At 36.0% G+C, this 19630-nt stretch overlaps 1 protein-coding gene across 2 annotated transcripts in view; it reads left to right on the forward strand.

The window, feature by feature from the left end:
- The window catches only part of NALCN (sodium leak channel, non-selective), a 1159715-nt gene that overhangs the window by 1131994 nt on the left and 8091 nt on the right, over positions 1-19630 (forward strand). For both annotated transcript variants that reach the window (XM_053707809.1, XM_053707808.1), the window contains 5 exons: positions 3526-3674; positions 5562-5655; positions 5927-6059; positions 6247-6362; positions 12907-13064. In XM_053707809.1, coding sequence (XP_053563784.1) covers positions 3526-3674; positions 5562-5655; positions 5927-6059; positions 6247-6362; positions 12907-13064 — 650 coding nt within the window. The remainder of the gene's footprint in view (positions 1-3525; positions 3675-5561; positions 5656-5926; positions 6060-6246; positions 6363-12906; positions 13065-19630) is intronic.

Genomic DNA, 19630 nt, shown 5'->3' on the forward strand with positions numbered 1-19630 from the left:
GAATGAATATTGTGGGAGTTATCGACCTCGATTGTGTTTGACTCCGAAATATTGTATAGTTTTGAACAAAAACAAACGAATCAGTTTTTTTTTTATATATATATCAAACAAGACCGCATACTCTGTTAGGACTTTATATGATATTTTAACATCTAAATTTGTATGTTGCAAGAGAGGCATCTTGATTGTGTGTATGTTATGCTACTTTGAAAGGATAATATGCACTCTAAAATAATTTCTTATTTGACACATTTTAAAAATATGATATTTATTGAAAAGCTCTGTGTAATGCTTGAGTAGTGTACAACATACATAAAAGGTATTATTTACAGATATATCTTTTATAAAAATGTATACCTTCTCATAAGCCGTACTTCAAAGGGTTCTTTTATCTTTCTCTGTAACTAGGTTTTCTTTCCTGTAGTTTGAATGAATTCTTTCGACTAAATCCTGTCCTATAATTCTTTCCTCCAAATCATGTTTCTTTTAAATAGACATGCTGGGTGAGAAATGACTGCCAACCATTTACTTTTATCTCTAAATAGAGCATTCAATGGCTTGTTCATGGACAATTCTCACCATGTCAGTTTGTGTGACAAATTTCAAACATTTTTGTATTTTAATTGCATTTTTTTTTTTGTTTAATATTGGATATGTTATATATTATTTTAGATTAGTTTGTTTCACGTCAATGTAAACAAGTAATGTCTTTGGAAGAAGATTGTTTAAATAGTGTGACACCCACTTTATCACATCTTTGCTGTCTTTTTAATCTCACAACAATATGATAAAACAACACATGCAATCTTTTTTCAAATGTCTGTCCTGTGGTTTTGACTATAGTTGAACATAATACCCGGTATATATTGTCCTTGGCTAGCAACAAAATAGAAAGGACAGCATTTTTTTGTATGCAATATTGTGGTGCAAATATGCAGTAAAACTCAAGGCTATAGCATTAAAAGGGGAGGAGGGGTATTTATCATGATACAAATGGCAGATTTAGATAACTATGTCTTGGGTAACAGGAGGGGATAGCTATTATAAAAATAAATATGCTTGCATGGAAAAGCACATAGGACAAATAAAAGTAACCAGAAATGCATGTGTAGTTGGCATGTATGTGGTATAAAGCAGCTACATTAATGAGAAAAGTGTGTGAATGGCAAAGGGATGAATGTAGCATTATACAGTTTCAAATGAGTGACATGCATATGTTAGATTAGAAGATGTATTTGTCATATAGCAGACTATAGCAGGGGAGAGGGCAGTAAGTGAGTAGCAGAGGAGACTGTGGCATAATAAAGCTGTAATAAGGGCAGAGTAAAGCAGAGTGCTCCAGCAACCAATGAGAAACAAGGCAGAGGTGCAGGAAGCGATGGCAGTCAAAAAGCTGAAGAAACACACACCACAGTGAAAGTAATGTGCCGGGTATACATACTTTAAAGGGTCAGTAAAGTTACTTCCATGATTTAGACAGAGCATACAATTTTAAGCAACTTTCCAATTTACATTTATTATCTTATTGGCATTGTTCTTTTGGTATCCATTGTTGAAAAGCATACCTAGGTAGGCTCAGGAGCAGCAATGCACTACTGTAAACTACCTGCTGATTGGTGGCTGCATATATATCATTTTGCCTTTGGCTTACCAGGTGTTTAGCTAGCTCCCAGAAGTGCATTGCTTCTCCTTCAACAAATGATACCAAAATATTATGTACATTTGATAATTTAAGTAAATTGGAAATGTATATGTATTCTCTGAATTGTGAAAGAAAATAAATAGTTTTGTGTCCCTTTAAAGATTAGAGGAAACAGAAAACATTGTTGTGGCACACAGAATTAGGGTTAAAGATGAAAAGATCACATTTAGTTATAGCATCTGTTTTTAACAGAAACGATTACATTTATTTAGCATTTGGATTGTCGCTAGGATGTTACATGTACTTACATAGTATGCCAGTACTGATCCAACATAATGATGCACTATTTCCACATCATGAAACACATACATTAAATGCTTTTCTGCTCACGTTGTAGAGCACTACAGATATGACATATGAAACAAGATAATTATGTTGGATTTGCATTGGTATTTGTTAAGTAAATATTTTCCTCAGATAACTGCAAAAGGCAGTTTATTCCATGATTTACCATTTTTTTAACTAAAGTTATCACTTACAAAAATACAATATATGTGTATGTTTATTATTATATGTATTTGAAATATAATTTGACCATTAAGGATATTTTTTATATATGTATAGAATAAATCAGCAATTAACTTCCCTCTAATTATGGAAGCCACCATATTGAAACCTATATTTTCCCAGAAAGAATCCACAGAAAAGTTGCTGCACTGTAGAACATTTGCCAGCACTAGAATGCAATGAAAGCTAGATTTCAACATGGCAGAACCCATGGCTAGATAACCTCAACACTGAACCTCAAAACTGAATTACAAAAACATGAAAAAGTGTAATGATTTGCAAAATTACTTTAAAACTCTGGTGATTGTATTTATCATATCTTCCTTAATTGTGGTCAGTTAGAACTAGCTGTAAGTTTGTAGACAGTTGAAGTCACTTTAGCAAAATAAGTGGGGGGTTTTAAAGAATCTGCTTTTTATGAAGTGTGGGGCAAACATATGCAAAAATAAAGAGTGAATTGATATTCTTTAGAAAATGTGTTTATAACTTTCTCCTTCTAATTATCATCTTTTGACTGCACCAGAAAATGAATTAAATTTAGTAAGATTAGAAAAGATTTTATGAAATGTGCATGTATTTATTTGTATCTTGCTTTTCCTGTAGTTTACTGTTTGGTTTTTCTACAGCCCTCTTTGAGTCTGGAGTGCATACTGCAAATCTATAGTTTATCTGATCATGCTACATGTGATATTGTGATTTAACTGCTTATATACTATGCATATATGGTCTTCTTAACATTGCATCATTTACTCTCAGGACAGAACACTCAAGGGAGGAGTTTGTGGGGGCCAACTGACAAATCTTGACAGCATGGGGAAAGGGGTTGGCAGATGCCACATCTCTTTCTACATTTTTTTTAATAGGTGGAAATACTGCAAATTGTGGGATGACACCATCTGTAGAATCATTAATAACAAATTAGTAAATAAATGCCAAGTTTTAGTGTCAATAGCATGTTGTGACCTAGGTTTAAAAGCATGCCCCCTTATCTTACCTCCTCTGCTGCTCAGTTATAAATGTAGAGTAACAGTCTCACACTGTTTAATGTCACTTTAACTCTGGTACCCTATATGTATGTAAAAGCCAGAGAGATATCTCCCTATTGGTGCATAATTTGTATCTATCAGACAATAAACAGGAAAATAAAATGATGTGACTAGTTTTTTTATTAGAAGCATTCTATTTAATTAAAAGTATGTGTAATTCTTGTAGGTAGGTGAATACCCACAAGTACTCAATGCACAGAGGCTAATTCTACATAATATTAATAAATGTAATAAAAGAAAATTCATTTTGTTTTCTTTGCCTATTCTCAGGTTACCCTGAAGATGCTATTACTGACTGTTGTAGTCAGCATGTACAAAAGTTTCTTCATTATAGTGGGCATGTTCCTTCTGCTGCTTTGCTATGCGTTTGCAGGAGTTGTTCTATTTGGCACTGTGAAATATGGTGAAAACATTAACAGGTAAGTATACAGTAAGACGTTTTTCAAAGTATAGAGAGCATTTTAAAACAGGATATAAATATTATGAAATATAAACATTAATAAAATTAAACAATCTACAAAATCCTAGTTAATATAGCATTTGTCTTATTAGTAAAACTTCACACAAATGGTCTAAATAATTTAAAGTATTTTCATACAAATCTCAGAATATGATATGGATTAAAATAATTTATTGAGGATAGTTAGGTATATAAAACTAGAAAATATAAAGAAAATCTACAAAACTTGTTTATAAAGATACAAGAAATACAAAATTTCTACATAATAAATTCCATATAGGATTAAAAAATATGAACTTTTTAACAAGGTGTTTGAAAGGGATATAATGTGTGTGTGTGTGTGTGTGTGTGTGTATATATATATATATATATATATATATATATATATATATATATATATATATATATATATATATACATACATATACACACATATAAAAACATATATACACATACACACATACACTTTGGAGCCCTTTCCACTCAAATACATTTAAACATGAAAATATTTTTTAATATTTTATATTGTGTTTTACTGTGTATTTGCTGTAAATATTTGCTGTAAATTTTCTTCAGATAGTAAAAATGTTCTTAGTATTTTTAAAAGTATGTTCCTATATATCTCTGTTAATATCTATACCTTATACCTCAGTATAGATATATATTTTACAAAAAAATATCAAATAATCATATATATATATATATATATATATATATATATATATATATATATATATATATATATTAAAAGAAATATATATTTTAAATATCAAAAGAACATTTTCTTCTATGTGACGAACATTGGAATTTAAAATATTCATAACTACCTTCAAGCTTAGTGCACATGAAGATTTTTACTCTTGTCAGGTTTTGCGTGCATGTGCGCTAACCCCGACTGGAGTAAAAAAGTTATTAATGTGCGCTAAATCCAAAGGTAGTTGATAATGATTTAAATTCCTATTCTCTTTACAAAGAAGAATTTTTTTATTTTTGAATTTATATATATATATATATATATATATATATACAGTATATATATATATATATATATATATGTGTGTGTGTGTGTGTGTCTATATTCATATAGATATATAGGTATAGATATATATTTTTAAAAATGAATCATATATAAAAAGAACATTTTCTTCTATGTAAACCTTCGGCTTTAGTGCGGTAGGTCTAACACAGTGTTGTTTTTTTTAAAAAAGCATGCTCCATTAAAGTATATAGGGATAATAAGTTAAAGGGACACTGAACCCACATTTTTTCTTTCGTGATTCAGATAGAGCATGCAATTTTAAGCAACTTTCTAATTTACTCCTATTATCAATTTTTCTTCGTTCTCTTGCTATCTTTATTTGAAAAAAATCTAAGCTTTTTTTTTGGTTCAGTACTCTGGAGAGCAGTTTTTTATTGGTGGATGGATTTATTCACCAATCAGCAAGAACAACCCAGGTTGTTCACCAAAATGGTCCATACCAAGAGAATGAAGAAAATTTGATAATAGGAGTAAATTAGAAAGTTGCTTAAAATGTCATGCTCTATCTGAATCACAAAAGAAAACATTTGTGTTCAGTGTTCCTTTAACGTTTTCACGTTATCCGAAGTCCTGAAGTTAGCATGCACCAGGTTTTGCTTGTGCTCAAACAATTTACATTCAACTTGTATTATATGTGCTATCCTGTCTACATTAAAAGTTTACTTCCAGCACTAAATAGCTCTCCACTTCTAGCACTTAATTGGATAGTCAATAACTTTGCTCTAAGTGTAATAGGAAATTCGAACACAACAGAATGAAACAATCTAATAATTCTACTTTTAATTACTTTGTCCTCTTCTGTTGTAGACATGCAAACTTCTCCACAGCAGGAAAAGCTATAACTGTACTCTTCAGAATAGTAACAGGAGAAGACTGGAATAAAATAATGCACGACTGCATGGTAAGTACCAAAACATTAGCAATATAATGTAATGCAGGAAAACATTACTCCTATTAAAAGTTAAACTGAAATAGACTGCATGCTTTTTTCTTTTTTTTTTAATTCTTGAAATCTAGCAATAGTTGCTCTAAATGAACAGTGAAGATAAGGCAATATGTGTGCATAGACTGTGTAGTATCAATTGTGTAATTATGCCATGATATAGCTATTAATGCACAACTTAACATAGTGTAGATATTCATGGTACAACCTGTAATTTCTCTCTTCTCAGGTACAGCCCCCTTTTTGCACTCCAGATCACAGCAGATACTGGGAAACTGATTGCGGAAATTATGCAGGAGCGCTTATGTATTTTTGCTCCTTCTATGTCATCATTGCTTATATAATGTTAAATTTACTTGTTGGTAAGTAGGAAAATTAAAACTTCTCAAATCCATTTAGTTAGATATAATATGTAATCACAGATTAATAGAAAATGTACCCATTACTATGCTAATATGATTTGATAACCATGAGAAACATCATTAGGGCATAGATATGTTTTATATAAACAGATTACTAATTTATTTATTTTTTCATTTATAATTTCAGCCATAATTGTGGAAAATTTCTCCCTTTTTTACTCAACTGAAGAAGACCAGTTATTAAGTCCTAATGATCTGCGCCATTATCAGATTATATGGAATATGGTTGATGATAAAAGAGAGGTACAAAAATATAAAACTCAAATATTGTACTGGGTAAAATAATCTTTCAAAAGCAGATTTTGGTTTTCTAATAGTTAAAGCAAGTTTATCCTTATCTAATAAAACATTAGCAATATCTATTTGACCATCAGTTATTTATACTGAAACAAGGGATAACTTTTATTTTGTGTTAGACTGAGAAGTGAGAAGTTAGGCTTTAGGTTAGTTCTATCCATGAAGCCAGAAATGCTTTGAACAAAAGGCTCTGGACAAGATTACAAGTGGCATGCTATTTATCACTTTTGCTTGCGCTCTGTTAGTAAACTTTTAACTTGGGATGGTTATTGTACATATACAAGTTGAAAATAAAATGGTTGCATGCAAGCTCAAACCGGATGCACACTAACTCCAGGACTTCGGATTTCGCGACTGCACTAACTTCTCCCCACAGACTTCAATGGAACGCACTTAAAAAAAAACTAACACTTATCGCTTGTGTGCTAACCCAACACCACATTAGAGCTACATTGCTAACCCCAAAGGTAGTTATAAATATTTTACATTCCAATGTTCTTCTCATAGAAGAAATTTTTATTTTTAATTTTAAATATGTATTTCTATATATATATGATTATTTTATAGAAAATACATATCTATACCTATATATCAATATGAATATATATACAGATATAGATTTATACAGATATATATAGGAATATATGTTTAAAAATATCATTTTCTTCTATGTGAAGAACATTGGAATGTAAAATATTGACACTAAAAACACTCTATATCAAAGTCTAAAATATTTAAATTAAAAATATATATATATTTTTCTTGTTTTACTGTTTTTGAGTGGAATCCAAAGTGTATATATAAATGTGTGTATATATGCCTATACATGTGTATATATGTGTTTAGATATGTATATTTATATGTATATACATAAATACACACACACATACTGTATATACATATATAGGGGCTGTGCGATATAGGGCAAATAGGGAAAATTAATATTGCCATTTTGGCCATAAAATATTGTGATTGCGATTTTAATCGCAATTGTTTAAAAAATTACTGTTAAAAATACATTTCTCAATAAAAAATGCATGAAACTGTACAAATTCTTAAAGTACATATTTCTCATTGTTCAATACAGGCTGAGAGCATTAAAATACAAACAAAACTAGTTTAAATGATATTAGCTGCCTGTGCTGTGGTTATTACCACATTGGCCAGTCAGTCAAGATGTGGTTATGAGTAACATATGCAGCAATGTATGCATGGAAAACATGAATAGTGCTGACTGTCCAGCAATATTATTTATGTTTCTAAGTGCAGTAAATTTAGTATACAATGCTGCATGTGTTAGTCATTTAGCTGAGTGACTGTCCAGAAAAACATGGATGTGGCACTGACAAGGTCAATCCTGCAGACTGCCATAGTACCGTACATTTAGAGTACACAAAAATACCAACAGCACAGCAATTTAATTAACCCTTGAATATAAAGAAGACAACAACCGGCTTGATGATGCAGTCACCTAGAATGAAAGACAAGAGACCACAGGCTTGCACTTGATATAAAGAAGACAACAATGGACTTGCTCATCATGTTTAATAAATAGTGGGGCAACACTGGCTTTGGCTGGAAGAGGCTGACTTTGCAGTTGTAGAATAAACAGACTTGCACTGGAGGATGACCTTGCTGTTGTAGAAGACAAGATAATGGCTAAGTTAAAGACTGACCTTGATGTTGTAAAAGACAATTGGCCTGGAGACTGACCTTGCTGTTGTAGAAGACACTGGTTCTGGAGACTGACCTTGCTGTTGTAGAAGACACTGACTCTGGAGACTGACCTTGCTGCTGTTGAAGCTACTGGTTTTGGAAACTGACCTTGCTGTTTTAGAAGACACTGGCTGACTGCGCTGTTGTAGAATACATAGGCTTGCAAGATGACTTTGCTGTTGTAGAATACATAGGCTTGCAAGATGACTTTGCTGTTGTAGAAGACACAGGCTGGATCAATGGATGACATTGTTGATGTAGAAGACACAGTCAAGCTTAGCTGTTGAATGAATATAAAAGAAAGTTATAGAATGAGTTAGTGGGAGGGAGATGAAGAAATAAATAGGGATAGGGGGAGACGAGACAGTTTAAAGGAATCATAACAACAGTAAGCATATAACAAGACATAACATGTCACAGACATATATGTTGTGTGCTGCTCTTTAGCTGTCTGTAATACAAAGCAATGGTCTTGAAGACTGGCCTTGCTTGCTGTTGTAGAAGATACAGGCTTATTACAGAATGACCGTGCTGTTGTCGAAAAAACAGGCTGGAATCTGGATCAATGGCTGACTTTGTTGATATAGAAAACACAAGCAGTCTTTGCAGTTGGTTGGACATTAGACAGTTTTAGAATAAGGTAGTGGGAGGGAGACAAATACATAGATAATGGTAGGGGTCAAGGGAGATGACAGTTTTGAAAGAACAACACGACAACAGCAACAGTAAGGAACATCATAATAAAACCCCAAATTTTTCTTTATTCATTTCAGAATCAGATAGAAGAGCATGTAATGTTAAACAACATTCCAATTTAATTTTATTATCTATTTTGTTACTTTTTCTTGCTATGATGAAACAGAATTGGTCTGCAGGAGTGAGAAAGATGTAAATACAGAGTTAGATAAAGAGCGACGGGAAAGGTAGATTAGCCTGGCAGAGGCATTTAGGATGGATTGAAGGGGGGAGAGGCGGAAAGAGGAAGGCCAGTTAGTAGGTTATTGCAGTAGTGTAGTCGGGAAATTACAAGGGAGTGGATTGCCTTGTGATGTTAGCACTCAGAAAAGGGCGAATCTTGGAAATATTGCGTAGTTGGTTTCGGCAGGATGAAGAAAGCGATTGGATGTGGGGGATGAGGGATAGATTTGAGTCAAGTGTAACTCTGAGGCAGCGCACTTGGGAAGATGGTGATGCCGTTGACAGGAATAGAATATTCAGAAGTCAATGTAGAGATAGAGGGGGTATTAGAATGAGTTCAGTCTTGGACATGTTAATATTTAGGTGGTGAGAGGCCATCCAGGAAGAAATGTCAGGTAAGCCATCGCTGACAGTAGAATGGACAATAAGTAGTATTTTTCTCAGGAAATAACACAAAAAAATAACTTGACTTGCATTGCAGCTGCCACAAAAAATATTGACAAAACCTTACCAAATTATTTTATGAAAAAAACTTGTTTCTGGTAATTTGTAAAATAATAATTTCACAGGGAGATCCAGTTTAAAAACATTTTTTATTTTATAAATAAATATTTGCTCACATTAGGTTTCTTGCTTCCAACTTGGACTGCAGGCCACCACCAGATAACCGCCACACCAAGGCCTGTTGCTGCCGCTGCTGCCAACACTACACTGCACATCACACTTTATAACACCAACCAACACACATCACACTTTATCATACCAACTAACACACATAGTACCGTTGTACTCCCTAAACCTAAGCAAGATCATCTCAACATTTCAGTTTTCCAATCAATAAGCAATATTGGGCTAAATTTAAATAAATTGCTAAGCTATTTGCAGCTAGAGACGGATAATAAAATAAAGTGTTCCATATAATTTTATCTAGGATGGGTAAAAATCTAAATCATACTACCGTATTTTATATACATATTACTTACATATTCTATTGAGACAATTCAGTAAAGCATGAAAGATATCTTCACCACTCAAACAGTTCCGGAGTTTAACATAGTGGGCTAGATTAAGAGTGGAGTGGAAGTTTGCGTTCCCAAACGCTCATTAACTCCCCTCGACTTCAGTTTTTTGCGCTCGTCAGGTAGAACGCATATTACAAGTTGAAAGTAAAAAGTTTTCTCATGCTCGCTAACCCGAGACGCAAAAAGCTGAAATTAGAATATCGCAACCGCATTAATGTATTCCCCCATAAACTTCAGATTTTTTAAGTCTTTATGGATGGAGTTTTATACAACTATGCTGAATACAATTTTAAAGTTCTGCACAACAAAATCTGTGAGTATCCGCAAATCTGAGAATTTGGTGTAAATATTGAAAGAGGAGACACTTGGGACAGTAATAAAGCTGAGAGCGAGTGCATGAAGACTGTGGATTTTATATATATAGATATATATTTTACATATATATATATATATATATATATATATATATATATATATATATATGTAGGAATATCTGTTTATAAACATATTCTACTATATGAAGAACATTGGAATGTGAAATATTTACATACAGTAAATACACAGTTAAACACTTCTGTAACACATCAATAAATACATATGTATACACAAATAAGTATATATATATATATATATATATATATATATATATATATATACACACACACATATCCATATTTAGATATGTATGTATCCCTTTTCTGCCTTTTTTCCTTAAACCTGAGACCTCATATCTTTGAGCCCATAGAACTTTTTATTGCACTGGGGTTTTAAAAAATATTTTTTATTAGATAGTGTTATGAGTGTAACTGTGCTTTTCAATGTAACTTTGATGTGCAACTTTTTAGTCTCTTGTAACAGTTAAAGGGATACTAAACCCAAAAATGTTCTTTCGCGATTCAGATAGAGAATACAATTTTAAACAACATTCCAATTTATTTCTATTATCTAATTTGCTTCATTCTTTAGATATCCTTTGTTGAAGAAATAGCAATGCACATGGGTGAGCCAATCAGATGAGGCATCTATGTGCAGCAACCAATCAGCAGCTACTGAGCCTATCTAGATATGCTTTTCAGCAAAGTATATCGAGAGAATGAAGCAAATTAGACAATAGAAGTAAATTAGAAAATTGTTTAAAATGGCATGCTCTTTCTAAATCACGAAAGAAAAAAAATTGGGTTTAATGTCCTTTTAACCAGAGCTTTGAGGTCGCAATATCCCAACGCGCATTAAATAAAATTTTGCTTGAGCGAACACGTTAACTTTTAACTTGTAATATGTGCGCTACTTCCGATGAGTGCAAAGGGCCACAATAAACCCCTTATCGCTAGCGCGCAACAGTTAGTGAGCCACTCGTAATCTAGCTTGAATGTGTTAACATTTCCTTCACCAAAAAAAATCTGAAAAATATTTGTGAATTTGCTGCTATCATTCACAAACAGGGATAGGCACAGACAAAGGCTGTTGAGGACATTTTCCAAAGTACAGACCTTAGTGAAAGACAGCAAGGTATATTTAAAATAAAAACATTACTTTATAATGCTTGGTGTTATAATACTGATGCAGATACCACTGATCCTATAACCAGCCCTCCTCTGGCTATACCCATGAGCCAGTGTCACTACTGTGTTATTATATAGTGCTGGGTGTTATTATACTGATGTAGATACCTCTGATCCTATAACCAGCCCTCCTCTGGCTATACCCATGAGCCAGTGTCACTACTGTGTTATTATATAGTGCTGGGTGTTATTATACTGATGCAGATATCACTGATCCTATAACCAGCCCTCTTCTGGCTATACCCATGAGCCAGTGTCACTACTGTGTCTTTGTATAGTGCTTGGTTTTATTATACTGATGCAGATACCACTGATCCTATAACCAGCCCTCCTCTGGCTATACCCATGTGCCAGTGTCACTACTGTGTCTTTGTATAGTGATTGGTGTTATTATACTGATGCAGGAACCACTGATCCTATAACCAGCCCTCCTCTGGCTATACCATTGTGCCAGTGTCACTACTGTGTCATTATATAGCACTGGGTGTTATTATACAGATGCAGATACACATCCAGTATTTCACTCAGGCTTTATTTATTCCATAACTTAGCACCCAATATCACTAGCAGTCTCTTGACAAGCCACTAACTTTATTCACACTACGTATTTGTTTTTATTCCTATTATTTAATCAGAAAGAAAAGATATACTAAGGTTGTGGCGGACACTGCAAGGGCTAGTCACGGACACCAGTGCCCTTTTATGGACACCTTGCCTATCCCTGTTCACAAATGTGTAATGTAATGTATATTCTAAAGTAAAATAATCACATTAAATAATGAAATAACTAGTTTAAAAAAAATCTTTGTTAATTTTGTTCTTGCTGAATTTTTCTTATACACTTAAAGTGAATTTAAATTTTTAGCAATGAGTGCTCCATTTTTAAAAATACTTTTAAAAACAGGGTCACTTTCATTGATGAAAGTTTACATTGTAGAAATACTTACCTTTTACTTCTCCAAAACCGGATCGTCATTCCCCTGCCTTCTTCTTCCTGCTGTACAAACACAGCAATGACGAAACCAGCTTCCTTCAATCACAGCCAGGCATCACAAGATGGATGCACTTTTAAAAGTATTTGTTTTAAAATGTTTCTTAGACTTGTGCAAGTCTTCTGAATTGTTATATGAAAATGTTGCCATTTAAATATTAAACTATAGACATTTATTTATCCCTAATCATTGTGTTGTTAAGATTTAAGTTAAAAAACTAAATGTAAAATCTATAGAATTTAAATAAATCCCCCTTTTTTTTCTTAAAATGTTACTTTAGGGTGTTATCCCAACTTTCCGTGTGAAGTTTCTTCTGAGATTGCTGCGTGGAAGATTGGAGGTAGATTTGGACAAGGATAAGCTTTTATTTAAGCACATGTGTTACGAAATGGAGAGACTGCACAGTGGAGGAGATGTGACTTTCCATGATGTACTGAGGTAAACTGTTATTATTTAAAAGAAAATACCGTACTAATATAGAAGGAGATGTATAATTTGAATAGTTGTAACTTGATTAGCCATAATATACAAATACAATTTTAATAGATAATGATGCACAACACATACTCAAACCATCTTTTAGGCTAATATTAATCAAGCTCAGTTAATCAGTGGTAGTAAAACCTAAAACCTTCACAAGACATCGTTCACAAAAATGATTTGATAGTGATTTTAACCCAAATGGTGAGACTGCAGCGTTGGGGACCTTAATGAAGACTAGGAAAGAGAACATTTGAAAGGTGATAGTTCTCTGTAGAAGTTACTGACACAAACACGTATAATAACTAAATAACAGAACTAATAGTGCAAACTCTAACAAACCTACTGAAATATATTCATATGTTCTTACGTAGTTCAGAGGTTGGTCTCAATCTTTATGATATTTTCTCCCAATAACTCATTCTCAGTTTTGGACGATATGGGAAGTATATTTTTGGGTATCATAATCCAAATAGATTCGGCTGCTAATAAACCACAGCCCCATACACATTTTTAGTAGAAAAGTTCATGAGAAAGTGTTATTGGTTGTTAAGTGTTGTTATCGGGATAGAAACTGGGAATCCAACTAAAACTGAAATATACAATAGCCCTTTCACACCTCTTAAAGGGACAGTGTAGTCAGAATTACATTTTCATGATTCAAACAGAACATTCCATTTTAACCAACTTTCCAATTTACTTCTGTAATCAAATTTGCTTTGTTCTTGTGGTATTATATTTTTGAAGACCCTTTAAAAAAGGATACCAAGAGAAGTATGCAAAATTGATAATAGAAGTACATTGGAAAGTTATTTAAAATGTTGTGCTGTGTCCACTCAATTTAATTTTAACTTTACTGTCCCTTTAAGGTTAGAGTACAGATTTTTTGAATGAACTTCCTTTTCTCCAACATTGGTGTGTCCGGTCCACGGCGTCATCCTTACTTGTGGGAATATCTCTTCCCCAACAGGAAATGGCAAAGAGTCCCAGCAAAGCTGGCCATATAGTCCCTCCTAGGCTCCGCCCACCCCAGTCATTCTCTTTGCCGTTGCACAGGCAACATCTCCACGGAGATCGTTAAGAGTTTGTGGTGTTTAGTTGTAGTTTTTTTTATTCTACAATCAAGAGTTTGTTATTTTAAAATAGTGCTGGTATGTACTATTTACTCTGAAACAGAAAAAGATGAAGATTTCTGTTTGTGAGAGGAAGATGATTTTAGCAGACAGTAACTAAAATCGATTGCTGTTTCCACATAGGACTGTTGAGATGAAGTAACTTCAGTTGGGGGAAACAGTTAGCAGACTTTTCTGCTTAAGGTATGACTAGCCATATTTCTAACAAGACTGTGTAATGCTAGAAGGCTGTCATTTCCCCTCATGGGGACCGGTAAGCCATTTTCTTAGTCTCAAACAGAATAAAGGGCTTAATATGGGCTATAAAACTGGTAGACACTTTTATGGGCTAAATCGATTGCTTTATTTGGACATTTTATACATGTTTATGCTGATAATTCACACTTATAAACTTGGGGAACGTTTTTTAACGTCAGGCACTATGTTAGACACCTTTTCCAGTCAGGAAGGGCCTTCCCAGTTGTAGGCTGAGCCTCATTTTCGCACCATTACTGCGCAGTTGCTTTTGAGTGCAAGACATGCAGATGCATGTGTTAGGACCTGAAAGTAGTTGGAAAAGTTCCTAGAAGGCGTCATTTGGTATCGTATTCCCCTCTGGGCTTGGTAAAGTCACAGCAAAGGCTGTAGCTGGGACTGTATAGGGGTTAAATCTGTAACCGGCTCCGGTTTCATTATTTTAAGGGTTAAAGCTCTGAAAATTGGTGTGCAATACTTTTAATGCTTTAAGACACTGTGGTGAAATTTTGGTAAATTTTGAACAATTCCTTCATATATTTTCAAATATTCAGTAATAAAGTGTGCTCTGTTTAAAATTTAAAGAGACAGTAACGGTTTTGTTTTAAAACGTTTTTTGTGCTTTATTGACAAGCCTGTTTAACATGTCTGTGCCTTCAGATAAGCTATGTTCTATATGTATGAAAGCCAATGTGTCTCCCCCTTCAAAATTGTGTGATAATTGTGCCATAGCGTCCAAACAAAGTAAGGACAGTACTGCCACAGATAATGAAATTGCCCAAGATGGTTCCTCAGATGAAGGGAGTAGACATGGTTCTACATCATCTCCTTCTGTGTCTACGCCAGTTTTGCCCACGCAGGAGGCCCCTAGTACTTCTAGCGCGCCAATGCTTATTACCATGCAACAATTGACGGCTGTAATGGATAACTCCATAGCAAATATTTTATCCAAAATGCCTGCATATCAGAGAAAGCGCGATTGCTCTGTTTTAAACGCTGAAGAGCAGGAGGGCGCTGATGATAATTGTTCTGTCATACCCTCACACCAATCTGAAGGGGCCATGAGGGAGGTTTTGTCAGATGGGGAAATTTCAGATTCAGGAAAAATTTCTCAACAGGCTGAACCTGATGTTGTGACATTTAAATTTAAATTAGAACATCTCCGCGCACTGCTTAAGGAGGTGTTATCTACTCTGGATGATTGGGACAACTTGGTCATTCCAGAAAAATTATGCAAGATGGACAAGTTCCTAGAGGTTCCGGTGCACCCCGACGCTTTTCCTATACCCAAGCGGGTGGCGGACATAGTGAATAAGGAGTGGGAGAAGCCCGGCATACCTTTTGTTCCCCCTCCTATATTTAAGAAATTATTTCCTATGGTCGACCCCAGAAAGGACTTATGGCAGACAGTCCCTAAGGTCGAGGGGGCAGTTTCTACTCTAAACATGCGCACTACTATTCCTATCGAAGATAGTTGTGCTTTCAAAGATCCTATGGATAAAAAATTGGAAGGTTTGCTTAAAAAGATTTTTGTACAGCAAGGTTACCTTCTACAACCCATTTCGTGCATTGTTCCTGTCACTACAGCAGCGTGGTTCTGGTTCGAGGAACTAGAAAAGTCGCTCAGTAGAGAGACTCCATATGAGGAGGTTATGGACAGAGTTCACTCACTTAAGTTGGCTAACTCTTTTATTTTAGATGCCGCTTTGCAATTAGCTAGATTAGCGGCGAAAAATTCAGGGTTTGCAATTGTGGCGCGCAGAGCGCTTTGGCTAAAGTCTTGGTCAGCGGATGTATCATCCAAGACAAAATTGCTTAACATCCCCTTCAAGGGTAAAACTCTCTTTGGACCAGAATTGAAAGAGATTATCTCAGACATCACTGGGGGAAAGGGCCACGTCCTCCCACAAGATAGGCCTTTCAAGGCCAAGAATAAGTCTAATTTTCGTTCCTTTCGTAATTTCAGGAACGGACCGGCCTCTAATTCTGCATCCTCTAAGCAAGAGGGTAATGCCTCACAGTCCAAACCAGCCTGGAAACCGATGCAAGGCTGGAACAAGGGTAAGCAGACCAAGAAGCCTGCTACCGCTAACAAAACAGCATGAAGGAGTAGCCCCCGATCCGGGACCGGATCTAGTGGGGGGCAGACTCTCTCTCTTTGCTCAGGCTTGGTCAAGAGATGTTCAGGATCCCTGGATGCTAGAAATAGTTTCTCAGGGTTATCTTCTGGAATTCAAGGAACTACCCCCAAGGGGAAGGTTCCACATGTCTCACTTATCCTCAAACCAAATAAAGAGACAGGCGTTCTTACATTGTGTAGAAGACCTGCTAAAGATGGGAGTGATACACCCAGTTCCAATGACGGAACAAGGAATGGGATTTTACTCAAATCTGTTCGTAGTTCCCAAAAAAGAGGGAACCTTCAGACCAATTCTGGATTTAAAGATCCTAAACAAATTTCTCAGGGTACCATTGTTCTAAATGGAAACCATTCGAACGATTCTACCCACTATCCAGGAAGGTCAATTTATGACTACCGTGGATCTAAAGGATGCGTACCTACATATTCCTATCCACAAAGAACATCATCAGTTCCTAAGGTTCGCCTTTCTGGACAAACATTACCAGTTTGTGGCCCTCCCATTCGAATTAGCCACTGCTCCAAGGATTTTCACAAAGGTACTCGGGTCCCTTCTAGCGGTTCTAAGACCGAGGGGCATTGCAGTAGTACCATACTTGGACGACATTCTAATACAAGCGTCATCCCTTTCAAAAGCAAAGGCTCATACAGACATCGTTCTGGCCTTTCTCAGATCTCACGGATGGAAGGTGAACATAGAAAAAAGTTCTCTGTCTCCGTCAACAAGAGTTCCCTTCCTGGGAACAATAATAGATTCCTTAGAAATGAGGATCTTTCTGACAGATGTCAGAAAGTCAAAACTTCTAAGCGCTTGTCAAGTTCTTCATTCTGTTCCACGTCCTTCCATAGCTCAGTGCATGGAAGTGGTAGGGTTGATGGTTGCAGCAATGGACATAGTTCCTTTTGCGCGAATTCATCTAAGACCATTACAACTGTGCATGCTGAAACAGTGGAATGGGGACTATACAGACTTGTCTCCAGTGATTCAAGTAGGTCAGAAGACCAGAGATTCACTCCATTGGTGGATATCCCTGGACCACCTATCCCAGGGAATGAGCTTCCGCAGACCAGAGTGGGTCATTGTCACGACCGACGCCAGTCTAGTGGGCTGGGGTGCGGTCTGGGAATCCCTGAAAGCTCAGGGACTATGGTCTCGGGAAGAGTCTCTTCTCCCGATAAACATTCTGGAACTAAGAGCGATATTCAATGCTCTCAGAGCTTGGCCTCAGCTTGCAAAGGCCAGATTCATAAGATTCCAATCAGACAACATGACGACTGTTGCGTATATCAATCATCAGGGAGGAACAAGGAGTTCTCTGGCGATGAAAGAAGTAACCAAAATAATACAATGGGCGGAAAATCACTCCTGCCATCTATCTGCGATCCACATCCCAGGTGTGGAAAACTGGGAAGCGGATTATCTGAGTCGTCAGACATTCCATCCGGGGGAGTGGGAACTCCACCCGGAGATTTTTGCCCAGTTGACTCAATTATGGGGCATTCCAGACATGGATCTGATGGCGTCTCGTCAGAACTTCAAGGTTCCTTGCTATGGGTCCAGATCCAGGGATCCCAAGGTGACTCTAGTGGATGCACTAGTAGCGCCTTGGACCTTCAACCTAGCTTATGTGTTCCCACCGTTTCCTCTCATTCCCAGGCTGGTAGCCAGGATCAAACAGGAGAGGGTCTCGGTGATCTTGATAGCTCCTGCGTGGCCACGCAGGACTTGGTATGCAGACCTGGTGAATATGTCATCGGTTCCACCATGGAAGCTACCTTTGAGACAGGACCTTCTTGTTCAGGGTCCATTCGAACATCCAAATCTGGTCTCCCTCCAGCTGACGGCTTGGAGATTGAACGCTTGATTCTATCAAAGCGTGGGTTTTCAGATTCGGTGATTGATACTCTGGTTCAGGCCAGAAAACCGGTAACTAGAAAGATTTACCATAAAATATGGAAAAGATATATCTGCTGGTGTGAATCCAAGGGATTCCCTTGGAATAAGGTAAAAATTCCTAAGATTCTTTCCTTTCTGCAAGAAGGTTTGGATAAAGGATTATCTGCGAGTTCTCTGAAGGGACAGATTTCTGCTTTATCTGTCTTACTACACAAACGACTGGCAGCTATGCCAGATGTTCAAGCATTTGTTCAGGCTCTGGTTAGGATCAAGCCTGTTTACAGACCTTTGACTCCTCCCTGGAGTTTAAATCTAGTTCTTTCAGTTCTTCAAGGGGTTCCGTTTGAACCTCTACATTCCATAGATATTAAGTTGTTATCTTGGAAAGTTTTGTTTTTGGTTGCTATTTCTTCTGCTAGAAGAGTTTCAGAGTTATCTGCTCTGCAGTGTTCTCCGCCCTATCTGGTGTTCCATGCAGATAAGGTGGTTTTGCGTACTAAGCCTGGTTTTCTTCCAAAGGTTGTTTCTAACAAAAATATTAACCAGGAGATAGTTGTACCTTCTTTGTGTCCGAATCCAGTTTCAAAGAATTTGAATTTGGACATAGTCCGTGCTCTAAAATTCTATTTAGAAGCTACAAAAGATTTCAGACAAACATCTTCTCTGTTTGTCGTCTATTCTGGTAAAAGGAGAGGTCAAAAAGCGACTTCTACCTCTCTTTCCTTTTGGCTTAAAAGCATCATCCGATTGGCTTACGAGACTGCCGGACGGCAGCCTCCTGAAAGAATCACAGCTCATTCCACTAGGGCTGTGGCTTCCACATGGGCCTTCAAGAACGAGGCTTCTGTTGATCAGATATGTAAGGCAGCGACTTGGTCTTCACTGCACACTTTTGCCAAATTTTACAAATTTGATACTTTTGCTTCTTCGGAGGCTATTTTTGGGAGAAAGGTTTTGCAAGCCGTGGTGCCTTCCGTTTAGGTAACCTGATTTGCTCCCTCCCTTCATCCGTGTCCTAAAGCTTTGGTATTGGTTCCCACAAGTAAGGATGACGCCGTGGACCGGACACACCAATGTTGGAGAAAACAGAATTTAGCCTTACCTGATAAATTACTTTCTC

The sequence above is a fragment of the Bombina bombina genome, chromosome 3, assembly GCF_027579735.1.
Source record: "Bombina bombina isolate aBomBom1 chromosome 3, aBomBom1.pri, whole genome shotgun sequence".
NCBI lineage: Eukaryota > Metazoa > Chordata > Amphibia > Anura > Bombinatoridae > Bombina > Bombina bombina.